This window comes from Malaclemys terrapin, chromosome 10 (assembly GCF_027887155.1).
Source record: "Malaclemys terrapin pileata isolate rMalTer1 chromosome 10, rMalTer1.hap1, whole genome shotgun sequence".
In the NCBI taxonomy this organism is placed as follows: domain Eukaryota; kingdom Metazoa; phylum Chordata; order Testudines; family Emydidae; genus Malaclemys; species Malaclemys terrapin.
In genome coordinates this window covers 8,484,791-8,503,511 of record NC_071514.1, presented here as the reverse complement: position 1 = coordinate 8,503,511, position 18,721 = coordinate 8,484,791, and the positions used below count along the sequence as shown (strand labels likewise).

Here is an 18,721-nt window from a genome sequence, read left to right as displayed (position 1 = left end):
TTTTAGCCAGCATTCTGCAATGGGGAACTGGATATGCTTGGATATTTTGGTCCCACAACTAATGGCCATACTACTCTGCCTTCTTTGTGATTACGTTTCCCTGTAAAGTAAATGTTTATAATTGAAACAAATCCTTAATCTGACCAGTGTCTGGCCACCGTTCTGTCCTAAAACTCGCTTTTCTTTTTAAGGAAAACTGCAACATTAAACAGAGTGTAGTTCAAAATATGCTGCTAAAGAAACAGACAGCAGTCAGGATAGTTCCCATTGTGTTTTTATTGAATTTTTCTTCATTTAAAAATGTAATATTAACCTACAGAAGGGCCCAGTTTTCCTTCACAGAAGAAAAATGGTAATTTCTTTTATGTTCCCTTAAGCCTGACAAGAGCTTCCTACTTGCTGCAGGAAGAATATTTATCAGGACCGAGACTTAACACTGTAACTCAGGAAGGGTCTGTTTACTTTATTCATTGTACCTCCCAGCTCCCTTTGCAGCAAGAAGCTAGTTTTTCAGATACATTTTTCATTTGAGTCATTATAAACACAAATGCTGTCCATGCATTTGTCTCAGGCCAGCAAGACTTTATTACTGACATAATCGATCTTAAAGACAGAACTTCTCTCTCTTAACTTCAACACCCATCTCAGAACCTTAATTTGGGACAGATGGTTAGTACTAACACTGTGCTGATAAATTTAAGATCTGAATTTCCTTCAGGTTGCCTCATTGACTTGTGTATTTGTGACAACAGTGCCCTCTAGTGGCAAAACAATAGCAGGCAATTCCTTAATTCGACAAATCATTTCCTCCTTTACCTGCTTAATTTTGTGTTATTAAATACATCTAAAACTATTGACTCTTGTATCTGAGTGTTTGAAAGAGAGAGAAAAAAAACTTTCCCTGTAGTTTGCTTTAAACCTTTATATATTTTCAAATAAGCGTCTTATTAATCTGTGATTTGTACCCTGTTACAACAGTACTAATTCTATAACCATCCTCCAGTGGGGTGGAACTCAGCTACCTTCTGCCTTCAGCACCCTGGTGCTTTTCACACCATAATTTCAGGTAGTATCATTCAAGACAATCAGGCTGGTAAACAAATGTATTATAATTGCACTTCCTGGGATGTCAGTGCCTAGGCCTGGGGAAAAGTCTAACCTCCTTAAAATTTGCTCTATGCTGAAAGTTAGCTTATATTTAGGCAATATGTTATGGGGATTTTGCTTATGTTATGCACAATGTTTCCTTAAGTATGTTCAATTCTACATCTTCAAAATGTCACTTTATGTGGCAGGGGTTAGCCATGAGAAACAGTTCTGAATTTATTTTTTAAATGGCTACACCAATTAAGAGGTTTTTACTGCAGGTTGGACTGTGTGGCTGAACAGAACTTTTGCTATCACTATTGAGCAAAGGCTGTTACTGAGGAATAACCGACCTAAGGACCAGTTCCTGCAGAGAGCTCTGGCCTGACTAGGTACCTGCATGGAGTCCTAATGAAGTCACAGGGCCTCCCTGCACAGGCAGATCCTTGCCTCCATGGTGCTCACAGCAGGCTAAGACCCTCGCTCATTCTAGCTTAATACTGTCATTGATAAGAGTAAAGGGATATGGAGGTATCAAGTTTTAATAGTGCCATGTACCAGAGCTAGTCTATCAAGCTATAAAGGCATACGTAGGGTTAAATATGCAGGGCCCACTCGGTTCTGCCAGAGAATGAAAAATGTTGTTTTGTAGGGGAAAAAATGCTCCGTCCATATAAAATGTGTCTTCTCAAGCGCTATTAGACTGCATCATTCCAATCAATAACCCATACAATATTTAAGAGCACACACTCCGATGTGTCTGCCTCGTTGAGAGTAAGTTGGGGCAAGCTACTTTCCCTTGGAAGGGTTTATAAACGCAGAGCCAAATGTCTGTTGCACTTGGTAAGCTACAAAACATCTTTATTCATTTAGAGAAAACATGTCACCCTCTGTTCAGTCAAGATCATTAGCTCACTTAAAAAAATTAGCCCCCTGAATCCATTAGGGGCAGAGTTACTGGTTTATGGGTATCAGTGTTGGGCGGTGAGGCAGTACTGGGCTGTCTCTTCGCTTTGGGGGTTTCCACGACTGCTAAGGGCTGTGACCATTTCCCCCCCACTTCATGAGCTGAGCTATTCAAGGCAAAGGTTGTGTTTGAGGTATGGGCTGCTGCCCCAGTCTGTTGTGTTTTAAAATAGACAATATAAAATACTGGCAAGACGATTCCTATCAGGAGCATGATAAAAACTGCATTCCACCACTGGATTCCACAGTCTGCACCATTCGTGGGCTTCTTTTGCCCCACTGAACTGGATGGTGGGCAGTTTGGTGCTTCTATGCAATAATCTGCATTTAAATGGACTTTGGATTGCACTGCATCCTCGATGGTCTGGTCAATCCCCTTAAAGTAGTCAGTCAGGTATCTGCTTTCACTATAGCTGCTGCTGGTGGCTCCATCATCAGACTCTGGTAGTTCAATCAGTGTCATTCCAGCCTGGGAAGGAGCATTCTGAGGAGGTTTTAACTCTTGGCTGGTCTCCGTTAACACCCCGTGGGCCTTGACTGGAATTTTGATAGACTTCAGAGCATACAAGTCCTGCTCACAGATGAAGTTGTTGACACGTTTGATATCTGCAACCTATGGAATTCAGGAAGGAGAAAGACGTAAACCTAAGGCATCACCCTCCTTTACCAATATTGACTCAAGAACAAACCAGGAAAATACAAAATGTCAACAGTGAAAACAAACACTGACTGAAAGCTGCTGCTCGGGGGAGTCTGGCTCACTGTTCTAACACTGTTCTTGCAGCCCTCTGACGCTGCAGTCAGAGATTTCCTAGCAAGGTTAAGACCCCCAGTGAATCTTATAAGTTACAATCCTTCACATATTGAAAGTTGTAACCTTCAAGACACGTTCAGTAGTGTCTCTAGGAACCATCACTTGTATTTGTCTTCAGCTTTGTCATTCCCATCCCTAGGTTTTCTGCTGTTCCTGTCTTAATTCAGCTGGGGAAATCCTTGGGACAGAGTCAGGCCCAGATGTTTAAAAATATTTAAGTATTGCTGTTCTCAGTGCTGTGCTGTCTGTCTGACTGAGGAGCCTACATCTCATCTTCAAAAATGATGTCTGCATGTTGACTGTCAAGGGGATTTTGGTTCTTAGGGCTAGATTCACAAAAAGACTTAGTAGGGCCTGATTGTGGGAGTTAGGCAACTGAGATTCACTAATCCCTTGTGTAGCTGACCTCACAAACCCTATAATTGCCTAAACAGAGTAAAAAGCAAAGATTGGTAGCAAGACATGACTGGCATGACATTGTGGTGGATGGAGAGAATCAAATTAATACAGATAACAGCACACAGCTGGAAAAATTAATTGGATGAGAATCTCTCCAGTAACATGATTTCTTGTTTACCCAGAACCTCCCACTGCTTTTTATTCCCCACTATGTCTTTGTCTTTCATTCACATCTCATGGCAGGGATTGTGTCTATACAGCTCCTATCATAATAGGGACCCGAACCAAATAGGAGCTCCTAGTTACTCCCATAATATAAATTATAATTGTGACGTTGTGCAGTCTATATGGTTTTATAAAAATATAAGAAAAATATAAGTGAATGTAATGTAACTGGGATATGCTTCGTGCAAAAGGTCTCTTGTAAGGTATCATTACAAAGCTCATAATCTACTGAGTGTGATCATCCTATTTGTAGAAATGTACCACTCTAGTATCTAAAACTAGAAATATAAAACTCTGAGGGCCTATTGTAATTATGTAAAGCGTAGGCCATTAAGGATGGTTTGGAATCTTGATGACTCCCATTGTCTGCAGATGGCCGTATTTACCTGTGAGTCTTCCTGTATGTGTGTGTGCTGGCAAGTGAGTAATGAAGTCTTGCAGTGACATGTGATCATGTCACCTGAACTGGAATCCATCTTTAACCTGGTGCTTTTCCAGTGAGGGGGGATGGAAACCCAGAGGGACAAAGGGTTCCCACCTTATGCAAAAGATATATAAAGGGGTGGAAGTAGGGTGACCAGATGTCCCGATTTTATCGGGACTGTCCCGATATTTCCTTGTTTGTCCCGCGTCCCGACCGACGGACGGTCGGGACACTGGACAAACCAAGAAATGCGCCGGAGCCTGGAAGTGCTCGCACCCCCCCCGCCCCGACTCCGCCCTCTCCTCCCCCGATTGGCTCCCTCCCTGAATCCCCGCCTCTTCCCCGGCTCACCATTCCTCCTCCCTCCGCAAGCGCTGGAGGGAGGCCCGGGAATCGCAGGGGAAGCGCGGGGCCGGGGTGAGTAGGAGTCCGGCCTGGTCCCTTGCAGGCAGGACTCAGTTGGGTGGTAGGGAGAGGAGGGGGGCGGCCCGCAGGGCCAGGCGGCGGCTGTTCTCCCCCCCGGCCAGCGGGACTCGGGAGCAGCCGCTGCTGCAGCTCCCACTGCCGGGGGGGGAGGAAGCGGCCATGGCGCTTGGTGGCTGCGGCTCTGGTGCCCCCGAACCCCCCGAGCCCGGGCCTGCTGCGGGGACCCAGCAGCGCGCACGCTGCGCCCAGCCCCTGGGCTGCTGCCCAGCTGGTGCTATCCCGCGGCGGCCCCGGAGTGGGGGCAGCAGGCTCCAGCCCCCCCGTCCCGCTCGGGTCCCGCAGGGGAACGAACGGGGCTGGGCGGCCGATGCCTCCGCCCCGGGGCCGCCGCGGGATAGCACCAGCTGGGCAGCAGCCCAATCGCGCATCGGCCGCCCAGCCGGTTTAAACCCCACTGGGAGTTGGGCATCTGAGTGCTAAAGACAAGCACACTACCGTGAGCTGTTTTCAGGTAAACTTGCAGCTTTGGGACAAGTGATTCAGACCCTGGGTCTGTGTCTGGAGCCAGACAGGAGTGTCTGGCTCAGCAAGACAGAAGCAGGGGTAGTCTTTGCACATCTGTTGGCAGCTCCCAAGGGGGTTTCTATGATCCAACCCGTCACAACAATGATCAAACCTAGCATTCACATACCCATCAATACTACCAAACTTATAAGAAGGATCCGAAATTGGCCCTGAACAGAATTCAGGCCTGTTACAGCCTGGGAAACAAAACCTTGGGGTTGAGTTACTGGGTGTCATTGTAGGAGGCAGTATACAAACTGTGGAACCTTGGACCCTCGGGACATCATGGGAGAGATGAAAAGGCAACAAAGTAAACCACAAGTGCAGCCTAACGTGATGCTCAAACTTGGGCCCTGGTTCTGGTCCTCAAGCAGCAAGAGAAGGTGACTCCCAAAAGGTGAATGCTCTGCCTGAGAAAAGAGCATTAGTGTCAAGTTTCAAGGGACACCATCAAACCTGAGTTGGGGGAGGCTTACAAAGGTGCCTCAAGATAACAAGTGCGGGGAGCAGAGAAAGGACAGGACAGAAGGGCAATGTAACAAGTTAACCAACTGCAATAAACCCAGCAGCAGAAACAGCACTCGGGACAGTATTTTCTTAGCATTTAGGCACATTACTGCACTAACACTTGGATATGCATTTGACACTGAAAATCAGTCTAAGAACTCAGTAAATTTCTCTTAAAGAAAAAAACACCACACATTTTTCTTCCTGAATGAGCCAATACGCACCGTCAGCTGCATCTTCATTGCCTGACCAAGGGCACAGACTAATTTTTAAACAACAATATGTAAATACAGTACACGGAGCCCTCCAGCAGCTTCACAACAGCTGCAGCAGGAGTCCCTTTGTCACTGCAGTGGATGCTCAATGGACACTTGAAGACTTTTTCTTTGCCAGTTGGCTGATAGCCAGCACTGGAGACACAAGCCAGCAATCAGCACAGGTGAGGTGGCAGCTGGCTACAGGAGGGGAGGAGATGAGAATGCAGGATGCACACTTCTCTATTCACTTTCTCCACACCATTTATGATTTTATAGACTACCGGATCCTCCTGTGTAGTCTCTTTTCTAAGGTAAACAGCCCTAATCTCTTTAGACTAGAGGTGGGCAAACTACGGCCAGCGGGACCATCCTGCCCGGCCCCTGAGCGCCCGGCTGGGGAGGCTAACCCCCAGACCTCGCTTGCTGTCTCCCCTCCCCCACTCTGTGCGGACCACTCTGGCCCACCGCTCCTGCCGGGCTGCCTGGCTTGTGCCCACCTCCCAGGCTTTCCAATAAGCCAGTCCTGCTGCTCTGAGCAGCACGGTAAGGGGACAGGGAGTGGGAGGGTTGGATAGGGGGTGGGGTCCCGGGGGGAGGGGGGGGGGGAGTTAGTTTTTAAAAGAACTATCCACAGTCATAGGCACCAACTTTCCCCAGGGCCGGTGGGTGCTCGCGCCCCCACACCAACAGCCCCGGCCCGACTCCACCCTTTCCCCGCCCCTACCCCGCCTCCATTCCAACCCCTTTCCCAAATCCCCACCCCACATCTTCGCCAAGCACGCCTCGTTCCCCCTCTTCCCCCTTCCCTCCCAGCCACACGAAACAGCTGTTTCGCGGCGCAAGTGCTGGGAGCTAGTGGGGAAAAAGCGGGCATGCGGTGCACTGAAGGGAGGCAGAGGTGAGCTGGGCGGGGAGCTGCCGCTGGGTGCTGAGCACCCACCCACCAATTTTTCCCAGTGGGTGCTCCAGCCCCGAAGCGCCCACGGAGTCGGCGCCTATGTCCACAGTGACTCACAGATCTCTTTCTTGGTGGTAACAGCTACATTGGACCTTTCCGTGTATATGGATAGTTGCAATATTTTTTTCCAGTGTGCATTACTTTGCACTTATCAACATTGAATTGAATCTGCCAATTTGTTGCCCACTCAGTTTTATGAGATCCCTCTGTAATCAGAGTATATTGTTCTGTTTGCTTAACAGAGTGTACAGTCGTTACGATCAGCACTCATTTCCCTTTCTCAGTACAGATGTTGTCCTCCTCAACAAGTTAATAATAATTGTGCGTTACCTGAGAGCTGTAACACACTTAGTCATCCAAATTATACAGGAATCCAGGTCATGCTGGACGTGGGAGTGAATACCCTTTCCTTGTGTTATTAATTATAAGACTCATTTGCACCCTGCATTGCCTTGGTTTATACCTGGGTAGCAATAAATACAGGACACACACAGAAGCAGTCATCTTTCTGTGTCAGGCAACTGGAGCCTCTCTCTGCATGCACAGACACTAAGGGTATGTCTATACTTACCTCCGGGTTCGGTGGTAAGCAATTGATCTTCTGGGATCGATTTATCGTGTCTTGTCTAGACACGATAAATCGATCCCGGAAGTGCTCGCCGTCGACGCCGGTACTCCTGCTCCTCGAGAGGAGTACGCAGAGTCGACGGGGGAGCCTGCCTGCCACGTGTGGACCTGCGGTAAGTACCTTGTAGTTCGAACTAAGGTACTTCGACTTCAGCTGCGTTATTCACGTAGCTGAAGTTGCGTATGTTAGTTCGGACTGGGGGGTTAGTGTGGACGAGCCCTAAGCTACACATAACATATCCCTAAACACGAGTGCTGACAAAACAAACACACATGAAGACAAGACTAAGGGAAGAAATTAAAGCAGCTGCATCATCTAGCTGCGGCTCTTACTTTACACCCATACTGCAGGGCTAGCTTGTTAAGGTTATCGCCCTCGGTGAGCTCTCGTTCCAGTAGCACCACGTCCCCAGCTCTCGCTTGGGAAGAATTGCTTCTCTGCTGCTCCTTGCCCCGTGGACGTAATTCCATGAATTCAGATTCCTCCTCTGATGACTCATCTGGATCTGATCGGCCATTTCTAAACACATAAACGTGGCTGCTGGGATAATTATGGACAGTGACAGGAGCCTGGAAAGATCTGGTTCGTCCCCCATAGAGCCTCATGTTTTATACTCGAGCCTGTAAGAGAAAACAGACATTTTAGTTGTATTGGTCATAAAACAACAGGTTTAATCACCACCCTGCAGAACAGTGACAACAGACCAAAAGCACAGCACCCTGGCAAGATGCACACAATTAAGCCAGTACATGTCTGATACACTGATCTAGTCACCAGAATGCTCTGCAACACCCATCACTTTTCAACAATTGCACTGACAGTGACATTTGTCTCCACATCAGGAAGGGAGGCTGTCACTGTCGCAACCTATGAAGCCTAGAATGTTTCATCATTGGGAGAAAAAAACTTTGCATGATGCTACAGTGCTCATTTTAATAAGGGTTCATTCCAGAAATTCTAGTTTAGCACTATTGCAAATAAGTCCGAGATGAAAGAAAGATCATGCTGACCTTGTGGATCCATCCCAGGAGCTGGGTGTCTTTGGTTATGATAAAACTTTGGTATCCCAGAACCTACAGCTGATTTGCTACTGCCCTGATGTTAGAATCCAGCCCAATGCACCTTTTTGCATGATCATTTTGTAAGTCCTTGGTTGTCTGCTCTTAGTCACAGAATTCTGAGTGATGGTCTTCTGCTCCCCCCCCCCCCCCCCGTTTACATTTATGGGAATGTAACAATTTCTCTTTTAAATAGCTTGATCTGATAAATATAATCGATATTCAACATCAGCCTGAAACAATCAAGATGATTTCATCTTACAAATTAAATAAGACAAGAGCTTGCCCAAGAGTTTTGTTCTTATTACAACTGGGACTAAAGCACCTCTACTGAAAGTCCTGTGAAACCAATGATAGTATGACTGGGGCTTAGAGTAGCAATTTGTTGCCACCAGAATTATGAGTAGGAAAAAAACCCAACAAATTATTAAAGCCTTAATCCTCTTACAAACCTATGCTGAACCCCACTGACTTTAATGGGTCTGTGCAGGGATGGGTTTTCCCATGCAGAGATCACTTCAGGCTAAGGTTCTGCACTGTCATCATATAATGGGGTTCTCAGAGGGTCCAGTCTGGATCAGGTGCTAGGTGCTCTACACGCACACGCACACAAACCCGCTACAAAAGTTTACAATCTAGTAGGACCACAGCGCCCCAAAGCACATATATAAAGGGTTTCTTTAAGATACTGACCTTTGGCCAAGAAGCAATAAATAAAGCAAACAGTAGGAGTGCAAGTGTGCTATGCTGTATGTAGGATTTAAGTTTACTTTTTTGTTAGTTGTTCTTTCAGCCACAATGAGTTTTGTTTATCATTTTCCCCCACAGCATAAGAATTTGTCCTTGCCCACTCAAAAAACGGCACGGTGTTTAGTGTGATCCACAACCGTCTGAGATTGCTGTTACGTCTCAGCCGCTGCCTGCATGAAGCATTGGTATTTGAGCCCTTGTGGTACCAATAGGGGCCCCAATCCTCCTCAGTTTGTTTATTTCCGGGGCATTAAAGTCCTGATTTCCCCTCCTGGCATTTAATACAGACAAAGCAGGCTGTGCCTCCCACATTGGTTTCAGCAGGGCTGTGTGGGAGCGACTGAGAGCAGAGGGAGAGCACAGGGTGTGACTGCAGTGGACTTTAGCCCAGTCCCTTGAGTTGATTGCTGCTAGCCACTTAAGAGGGAAGTGCCGGAGAGGGAAGTCACCTCCCAGGAACCAGCAGAAGAAGCTACCAAACTGAAGCTGTAGCTGGGGATGGTTCTGGAGAGGGCTCAAAGGGATGGGTTAATGGGGTGACTCCACCAGCGCCCTGGGATGGCCCACAAGAACCAGAGCGGAGGCTGAGTGTGGGCCTGCTGCTGAGGCAGTGATTTTGAGGCATGCCTTGTCAGCAAGCGGGCGCCCAGCGCCCGGCACCAGAGGCGGGAGATGCACCTTCCCTGGGTGGGGAAGGGAATGAACCCTGAGCGCCGGGGGCAGAGCAATGGGGAACAGGGCGTGGTTCCTCCACCCCCACACATTCCCCTTTAGAAATAAGTCACTGCCCAAAGGGGCCCACCGCTTTCCCTCAGCCCCCCCCCCCCACTTCCCCAGTCCCCTTCTTCAGCTCCCCAGGAGGGACCAGCCAAGGTCCCTTCCTCCCTCTCCTGAACCCCAGGGAAAAACCTTTCAGACCAACCAACTGCCCCCCCCAACACCCCCACCTCCTGCAGAGCGGAGCTCAGCCCCAGGGTAAAGAGCCCGACCCCCGCTTCCAGCCCAGGACCCCCCCCAGCCCAGCTCCAGGGAGGGGGGAACCCCCTGGGGGGGGAGAACCCCCTCCAGCCCAGCCTTTCCCGGGGGGGGGATTCCCCTCGAGCCCAGCTCCAGGGAGGGGGGAACCCCGCCAGCCCAGCTCCAGGGAGGGGGGAACCCCCTGGGGGGGGGGAGAACCCCCTCCAGCCCAGCCTTTCCCGGGGGGGGGGGTTCCCCTCGAGCCCAGCTCCAGGGAGGGGGGAACCCCCTGGGGGGGGGAGAACCCGCCAGCCCAGCTCCGGGGGGGGGGGGGGTTCCCTCCCTCCCGCGCCGCCGCCGCCTCTCAGCCCAGTTCCCGGGAGGGGACCGGGCTCCCCCAGCACAGACCTCACTAACCCTCGGCTTCTCCGCTCTCCGGCCCTCAGCCGCCACATACACCCTCACTGTCAGCCCCTCCACCCGCACCGATTGGCGGGCACCGCGCAAGGCTGGGCTCAAGGGCCCACAGCGACCAATCGGCAGCGAGGGTGGGCGGGGCCGCTGGGGAGGGAGGGTTAGGTTGAGCGGTCAGCGCTGGCCCGTGTCTGGGGCGGGCGGGGCAGAGTTAAAGGGCCAGCGTCCCTTCCCCGCCCCGAGGCCCAGGACGGGACAACGGGCTTTCCCAGGGTCCCTGTGTCCGGGGCTTGGTCTGGCACTGCCCCCCCCGCATCTGCTGGCAGCTGCCACCCAGCCGGGCTCAGCCCAGGTTAGTAGCCTGGGGCCAGCCCCTATCCTGGGGGAATGGGGGGGTTGAGGGGGTTGTTAGGCTCCCCCACCACTGGCCGGACTTGGCCACTGGCGAAACCAGCCCTGGAAGCGAACCACACTGAGCCACCCTACCAGCGGTATATGTGCGACGCCCAGCCAGGGGGGATGGGAGGGGGTGAGCGGTAGAAGTGAGTTACCCAAGGTCACACAGAGTCCGTAATGGCACCCATGGGCCCCGCCGTCCAGGCCCCCTTTGCTCCCCCATAGCCCAGGCGCCTTCCCGGCGCGGTGACTAGCGCCCAGGCGTGCTGAGGCCATAGATCTGGACTGGAACCCAGGAACGCTCGATAGGGTGGCCAGGTGCCCAGTTTTGAACCGGAAAGTCCAGTTGAAAAGGGACCCCGACTGGTCAGATCTACTGACCGGACACCCAGTGTCCAGTTACTGCGGGGGAGGCGCTGGGTCATCATCCGCGCCAGCCCCAACTCAGCCGAGGCCGCCGCCTACCTGGGGGATGGAAGGGGAAAAGCGGCAAGTGACAGGGAGAAGAGGAGTGGATGGGGATGGGGCTTTTGGGGGGAATGAGCAGGGAAGGGATGGGGCCTCCCGGGGAAGAGGTGGGACAGGAGAGGCTGCGGCCCTCCTGCTGGAGTGTCCTCTTTTTTAAATATTACCATGTTGGCAAACCTAGCTTTCATTCCTAACTCTCTCCCCTCCCCCGGACTCTCATTACCAGCCCATAATGTTCTTCTGAGGCAAATCCATGGTTTGAGGTCAGTTGGAGGCTTTGACAAAGGCTCAGCGATGGGTTCAGAGGTCCCCCTTCTCCGCCCGGATTTGGCATCTTCAGCACTTTACCTGGGTCTACATTTGAGGATCTTTGGAAGCGCGAGCATAATGCAGATGCACATTATGTAACAGTGAGGACACTAGTGCATTATAGAGTACACTGACTTGCAGTTGGTTTCTGGATGTGATTCAAGGTGTTGAACCCCATTTTCCAAGTATCCCTAAACCTTCAACTGCCACAAACTGGCACTGGATGACAGGTGATGGACCACGGGAAATAGCTCTGTTCTGTGCATTCCCGCTGAATGTTTGACACTGTCACAAGATAAGATATGGGCTAGATCAGGGGGTCGGCAACGTTTGGCACGCGGCTCGCCAGGGTAAGCACCCTGGCGGGCCGGGCCAGTTTATTTACCTGCTGACGCGGCAGGTTCAGCCGATCGCGGCCCCCACTGGCCGCGGTTCGCCGTCCCGGGCCAATGGGGGCGGCGGGCAGCAGTGTGGGAGAGGGATGTGCTGGCCGCAGCTTCCCGCTGCCCTCATTGGCCTGGGACTTTTCAGTCATTTGCGTGAGATTAAGGGAGCAATGGAAAAAGAAAGAACAAAAATAGAGGCCCCAGGGGGGTATGGGGCCTGTGTTTATGTTATCTGTAACAGTCTGCACTGAAGTGAACACAAAATGGCTGAGAGTCTCAGCTGACCGCAGAGTCCTATAAAGAGACATTTATAGTCATAAAAGTGACATAGCTATGCACACCGCCCTGATGAACGAGTGCAATCTAACCCGAATCCCTTTACAACGGCACACCCGCCCTCCATTCACCAGCCGGCTCCGACACGGATTTGCCCTCCTGACTTACAGCACGGCCTTTTGGTACCAAGCCGTGCAACGCCCAACCGCACTGGCTTTTCCTCGGTGTTATTTCAGTCTTGGCGTTGGACGCTGGAGTCAGGGGTGTTGAATGTGCTTCCTTCCTGTGCCTCCTCCAGCGGCTCCTGAACTAGAATTAACAGGTATGGCCACAGGAGGTGGGGGCTGAGCAGCTGCAGCTCTCCCCTGCCAAGTTCTTGTTCCAGCAGTGCCAACTCCCTCCCTCTCTCCCACTCGCTGCTCTTAACTGGCTCCAAGTGCAGCCCGACTAGTGCCTGCGGTTCGGGGAGCTGATGAGGTGTACTCTGCACTGGTATGTTTCCTTTGGCGCACCCTGAACCCAGGGCTTATGCTTAAAAAACAAGTTCAGTACAAATCCTTAACAAGCTCCACATGCCAGGCACCCCCTTTTGGGGTGGGGATAGACTAGAAATAGTCTCTCAGAGTCAGTTGAAATGTGCAGGCAGGTCCCGCAGTTACACACACAGCTCAGTGCCAAGACGCCCTGGTGGGTTTCTTCAAAAGCGTGAGGAATCGGTGTACCCTCTTTGCCCCGAAATGAGTCTAGGTTGCATCACTGGCCTCCTGGAAACAGTTAATTCCTTTCAGCTGTGTACTGGCTCAGCCAATGATGCACATAACAGCTCTGCCAGCGGCCTGGATTCCACAAGCACAGGGGCTGCATTCTTCTCCAAGAGGGAAGCTCTTGCTTAGAAGTAACTCAGCTCAGTGATGGCAGCTGTAGAAAAACTTAAGGTAGATAGACAGAAGTAAGCTCAGAAAGCTGGTTTCTGCCCCCTGCTCTTTTTGGGAGTCAAAGGCTTGGGAATCACGTCATGGAGAATGATGCAAACCTTGATGCTCCAGTGGGGAAGGATGGTTCTTTCCTCACTAATGGTTGACTCGGAGCTGGTGAGGAAATGTAAAAGGGCTGAGCAGTGAGCACCCAGGCCCAGATCCTCAAACTATTTAGGGAACCTAATTCCTAGAGACTGTACTGGGAGTTAAATAGCTTTGAGGAGTTGGGCTCCAATCACCTCCGCTTGGCTAAAAAGCATGATAACAGATACCAGCTAGGATGAATGAAGCCCTCCCCTCACCCAACATGATTGGTTGAAGAGGAGAAGGGACGGCGATCCCCGCAGCATCAACATAGAGACAAAAGAGCGGGAGACTCTCATCACATATTGGGGTGGAAGAAGCCATCCCCAGGCTCCAAACAATTGTTGGCATGTGTTTTATTATTATTGATTAACAATCATTACTGCCCCATCACTCACCCTCTCACTAGAGCCATGGATGGAGGATATCATAGGTTTAATATCTTCTATATGCTGCATGGACCCAGAAGGAGAGCTGTGAACAGAGGCATCATGCAGGAGTTTTGGAGGGAGTTTAGAGGCTTTCCTTCCAGGTTCAGTGCTGTGTGCGATATCAAGATGACGAGTGATGCAACAGTGGTGGTGACCTGCAATGGATGTTGTGCCATGTTCTCTTTCCTGCCTGAAGAGAGAAAGGATTTTATGTGCATGAACTACAAGTTGGTGGCTCTGCTGGAGCAGAAGAGTCTTGGATTGGAGGGGCAAGTTGAGACAGTACTAAGAATCAGAGAAGTTGAGGAATTCCTAGAGAGCCAGGTTTGGGAAATACCAATATCTCAGTTTCAGGGAAGAATGGAGCTGGCCACCACGGAATCAGAGAGAGGAAGCCTGGCCGTTCATAACCACCACAGGCCAGAGGTCACAGCAGCCATCTACATGGCTAACACCACATGAGGATAGGCAGGCTATGGCCACCAGAGGGAAGACGACTGGGAGGAATTCCACACAGCTAGGAGTTTCAAATCAATATCAGGTTCTCCATGTGAAACTACTGGAAGATACCTCAAGATCCAGCAGACCCAAGGAAATGGAGATATGTACAGGGCACACAGGTGGATGGCAGCTCAGCGCAACCTAAGAAAAACAAGCTTGCCCACAAAGAGTTCTCCAGCGATCCGAGGAAGACACGTGATCCTTATTGAAGAGTCAATACTCAGAAGAACCGAAAGAACATTCTGCACGAGACCTCTCTATTTGGTACCAGTGCAACCAATGCTGGAATACAGTGTCCAGTTCTGGTGCCCACGATTCAAGAAGAAATTGATAAACTGAAGAGGGGTTAGAGAAGAGCCACAAGAATGAGTGAAGGATTAGAAAATGTGCCTGATAATAATAGACTCAAGGAACTCAATCTATTTAGCTTAACAAATAGAAGGTTAAGCTGTGACCTGATTATAGTCTATAAATATCTAGATGGGGAACAAATATTAAACAATGAGCTTTTCAATCTAGCAGAGAAAGATATGGCCTGGAAGAATGGCTGGAAGTTGAAGCTGGACAAATTCAGACTGGAAATAAGGTGTCAATTTTTAATGATGAGAGTAATTAACCATTGGAACAACTTACCAAGGATCATGGTAGATTCTCCATTGCTGACAATTTTTAAATCAAGATTGGATGTTTTTCTAAAAGATCTGTTCTAGGAATTATTTCGGGGAAGATCTCTGGCCTGTGCTATACAGGAGGTTAGACTAGATCAGGGGTAGGCAACCTATGGCACGTGTGCTGAAGGCGGCACGTGAGCTGATTTTCAGTGGCACTCACAATGCCCGGGTCCTGACCACCAGTCCGGGTGGCTCTGCCTTTTCATTTAATTTTAAATGAAGCTTCTTAAACATTTTGAAACCTTATTTGCTTTACATACAACAATAGTTTGGTTATATATTATAGACTTATAGAAAGAGACCTTCTAAAAACTTTAAAATGTATGACTGGCACGTGAAACCTTAAATTAGAGTGAATAAATGAAGACTCGGCACACCACTTCTGAAAGGTTGCCGACTCCTGGACTAGATGATCACAATGGTCTCTCCTGGCCTTGGAGCCCATGAAAGGTGTTGGGAGGGAGGTGGGAGACAAGCCAAGTAGCGCTATTGGTGTGCAAATCCCAGGGAAATCATTATTGTGCTCCAGGCAGCTTGCCAGCTCAGAGCAGGTACTATGATTTCCTTTCTCTGCCTTGCGTTCTGGGCCCACTTGTCTCATGAGCCTGTAATTAGGGGCTCCGCCAGTTTCTGTGACGTTTGGTGCTTTTCTGGACCAGAATGCTGTGGTTCTGGTGTGCTGGAGAGGACCTCATAGGAATAGTGATTCTACAAGACACACCAAAATGCCTTCCCCGAGCTATTAGTAATCTGTCTCTGACTATTTAAGTTCAAAAGTTAAGAGTAATAATCACGCTGCATCAAACAAACAAGGATTACTCAGAGTAACATGCTCAGATCTGGAAAAAAGGACTTGAAAGGGGACTTGCAGAGGAAAGGGAAAAGTACTGGACTTTTGTGACATAGAGCGAAAGCCCAGAAGGTTTGGGTTGTTTTTCTTTAAGGGTATTTTTCTGAATGTTTTTAAATAAACTTTGAAATAGCAGAAAGGTTTAGTCCCTGCTCTTGCAGAAGGTCTTCATGGATGATTCAGAAATGTGGCTGAGAGAGTATTTTCAGTCTCCAAGGGAAGGATCAGGGTGCTGAATCCTTAAGTAAAGCAGCTTTTCTGCCAAGTGTTGGAGCTGAATCGCTGTTAACAAAAAAGCTTTAAACAGTCAGAATTAAAATCACTTCCCCTCGCAGGGTCCATCTACACAAGAGGATTGAACTGGAGTTGACTGGTTACCAATAACTCAAACTAGATCAGGGATCGGCAGCCTCTGGCACACGGCTCACCAGGGTAAGCACCCTGGCGGGCCGGGCCAGTTTATTTACCTGCTGACATGGCAGGTTCGGCCGATCGCGGCCCCCACTGGCCACGGTTCGCCGTCCCGGGCCAATGGGGGCGGCGAGAAGCCGCAGCCAGCACATCCCTCGCCCACGCTGCTTCCTGCCGCCCCTATTGGCCCGGGACAGCGAACCGCCGCCAGTGGGGGCTGCAATCGTCCGAACCTGCCGCGTCAGCAGGTAAATAAACTGGCCCAGCCCACCAGGGTGCTTACCCTGGTGAGCCGCGTGCCAGAGGTTGCCGACCCCTGAGCTAGATCATGCATTTGGGCATATTGCTCTGGACACGCCCCAGACAATTGTTCCACAGCATCCATTTTACTGGGTGAACCCCACGTTTGTGACCTGGAACAAATATTTGTGGAGTGGCCAGACTGGCATGTTCAAACATGTGAGCTAACTCAAGGCAATTGGCAATCAAGTAATTGAGTCAATCACACTACTATAGACAAACCCTTAGATCATCATGTTCTTTGGTGTCTCTGATATCATCAACCTACTATTTCTCCAGTTGTCCCGAAAGCCTTCCAGGAGAGACAGACCCTGCATTTCTAATGTAAAACAGAACATCTAAAATAAATATACTAGAATTCCTCAGGCCTTCTTTATCCAGCAGAAGGAAGTGAAGAAAGGCCCAACTCAATTTTTCTTTTCCTTTACATGTCACCCTTAAACTGCCAATGCACTTTTCTGCCTTGCATGGGACATCAAAGCAACTTGGGCTTTTTAAGAAAATGCATTTAAAAAGATGCAGCTGGGAACCCGTCTGCACCAGTTTGTGAGAGATGGACAACACGAAAAGTCTTTCCCAGTAGTATGCCTACACTGAGCCTTCCAGCATGGACAGACTTGCGCCAGCTCTCCTCAAGCTCGCATGCTAAAAATAGCAGTGTGAATGTTGCATCCTGGGTGGTGGCAGAGGCTCGCTTCCTGAGTCCACCCTACCTCCTGAGGTGGCTAGCCTGAACTCCCACCTGGGCCACGCGCCTGTTTTTAGCAAAGCATGCACTGTGTGTTCCTATCCACAGGACTTTGAAGTACATGCTGCAGAGAACAGGGCGAGATCGTTATTATTTCTTGTGAACATTGTGTGTTTGTGTATAATGGGTTACTTGCATGGGGTGAGATCAAAAGGTTGTTAAGGGAACCAAGCAGGAAAGGCAAAACAATGGCAAAGATAAGGTACTATCATAGGAATCGGAAGGCTCCCTAGAGAACAAAGGTGAAGCTATTAATTGGGGAATGTCTCTGCTTGCCTTCCTCCAGGCTGGCAAAGTGTACTCTTCCCAGGCTGAACCTAAGATCAAAGAAGATACTGTAACCGTATAGCTATACTAACCTGTAGAAAGGGAGGAGGCTTTGGGCTGACAGACTGACTGGGAGTCAGGGTCTGCAGCAAGCAGACTGTAACTTCGAATCATAGAATATCAGGGTTGGAATAGACCTCAGGAGGTCATCTAGTCCAACCCCCTGCTCAAAGCAGGACCAATCCCCAACTAAATCATCCCAGCCTGGGCTTTGTCAAGCCTGACCTTAAAAACCTCCAAGGATGGAGAGTTCACCACCTCCCTAGCTAACCCATTCCAGTGCTTCACCACCCTCCTAGTGAAATAGTGTTTCAAGAGAATGGGGAAACCAAGACTGAGACATGTCTACCTAGGAGTTTGAGGGGAATGCCAAGCATAGCTAAGACAGGATACGTATGGGTCTCTGTTGTTTTAAATCCATTTCTCTGACTGCTGTGCACCTTTTGGCCAATAAATCGTACTTTGTTTTGAAGAAGCTGCTTCTGCATCACTACAAACTATTATAGTCATAGGAAATCTCTGGCAGGTGCCAAGCAAGCCCACTGGACATAGTATGGCTGGCAACAAGGGGGTGTGTAATCCAGAGATCCACCTGGAGAGTGGCTAGATCCCACTCCAAAGAGAAACAAAGGGCTGTCACCTGGAAGGGGGCACTCAGTGGGCTGTCACAGAAGGGGCAGCCTCCCCTGAGACCAGGACACACACTGCATTTGTGTTCCTGTTAAATGATTCCACTTTGAAGGGGCCTTTTCTTACTGCTTCTTCACAGCCATTAACCTGTCATAAATCTAAATTGTACAAAGATCATGTTCCCTGTGAGAATTTACAACTTTATAATAGGCAGCATTTTTGACTTAAGGGGCTTCCTTTTATCTTGATCTAAAATGTGAGCAGCAGAATACATTATATGAAGCCCGGCTCTCAATAAACGTAGGCCATTATTTCCTGTAGGGAGATGATAGGGCCTCATTGAGCATTGCCTCTTGGCTCCACCTAGAGGTTCTCCAGACTATCATATTTTACACTGAAATATCATACCCTTTATCAAAATACCTCTGATACCTATCAGCCCTTTAAAACTCACCTTTGCAAATGCCAAGCACTCTGCAGTTGCACCGCACAGCTCATAAACAGAAGTGCTCTGGTAGCTTCC

The 18,721-nt window shown here is 49.5% G+C and overlaps 1 protein-coding gene across 4 annotated transcripts; it reads right to left on the bottom strand.

The window, feature by feature from the left end:
- Positions 1-258: 258 nt before the first annotated feature.
- Positions 259-10,490, bottom strand: LYSMD4 (LysM domain containing 4). Of its 4 annotated transcripts, none has more exons than XM_054042902.1 (3): positions 10,428-10,490; positions 7,587-7,874; positions 259-2,665 (listed from the first exon to the last, which is right to left on the bottom strand). In XM_054042902.1, exons 2-3 carry the CDS (start codon positions 7,857-7,859, stop codon positions 2,012-2,014), a joined length of 927 nt encoding a protein of 308 aa, XP_053898877.1. In that variant the 5' UTR covers positions 7,860-7,874; positions 10,428-10,490; the 3' UTR covers positions 259-2,011. The 4 variants fall into 4 exon arrangements, with proteins under 4 accessions (XP_053898877.1, XP_053898879.1, XP_053898880.1 ...); XM_054042904.1 differs by having other exon boundaries at positions 10,437-10,484; XM_054042905.1 differs by lacking the exon at positions 10,428-10,490 and adding an exon at positions 9,006-9,854.
- Positions 10,491-18,721: the final 8,231 nt, after the last annotated feature.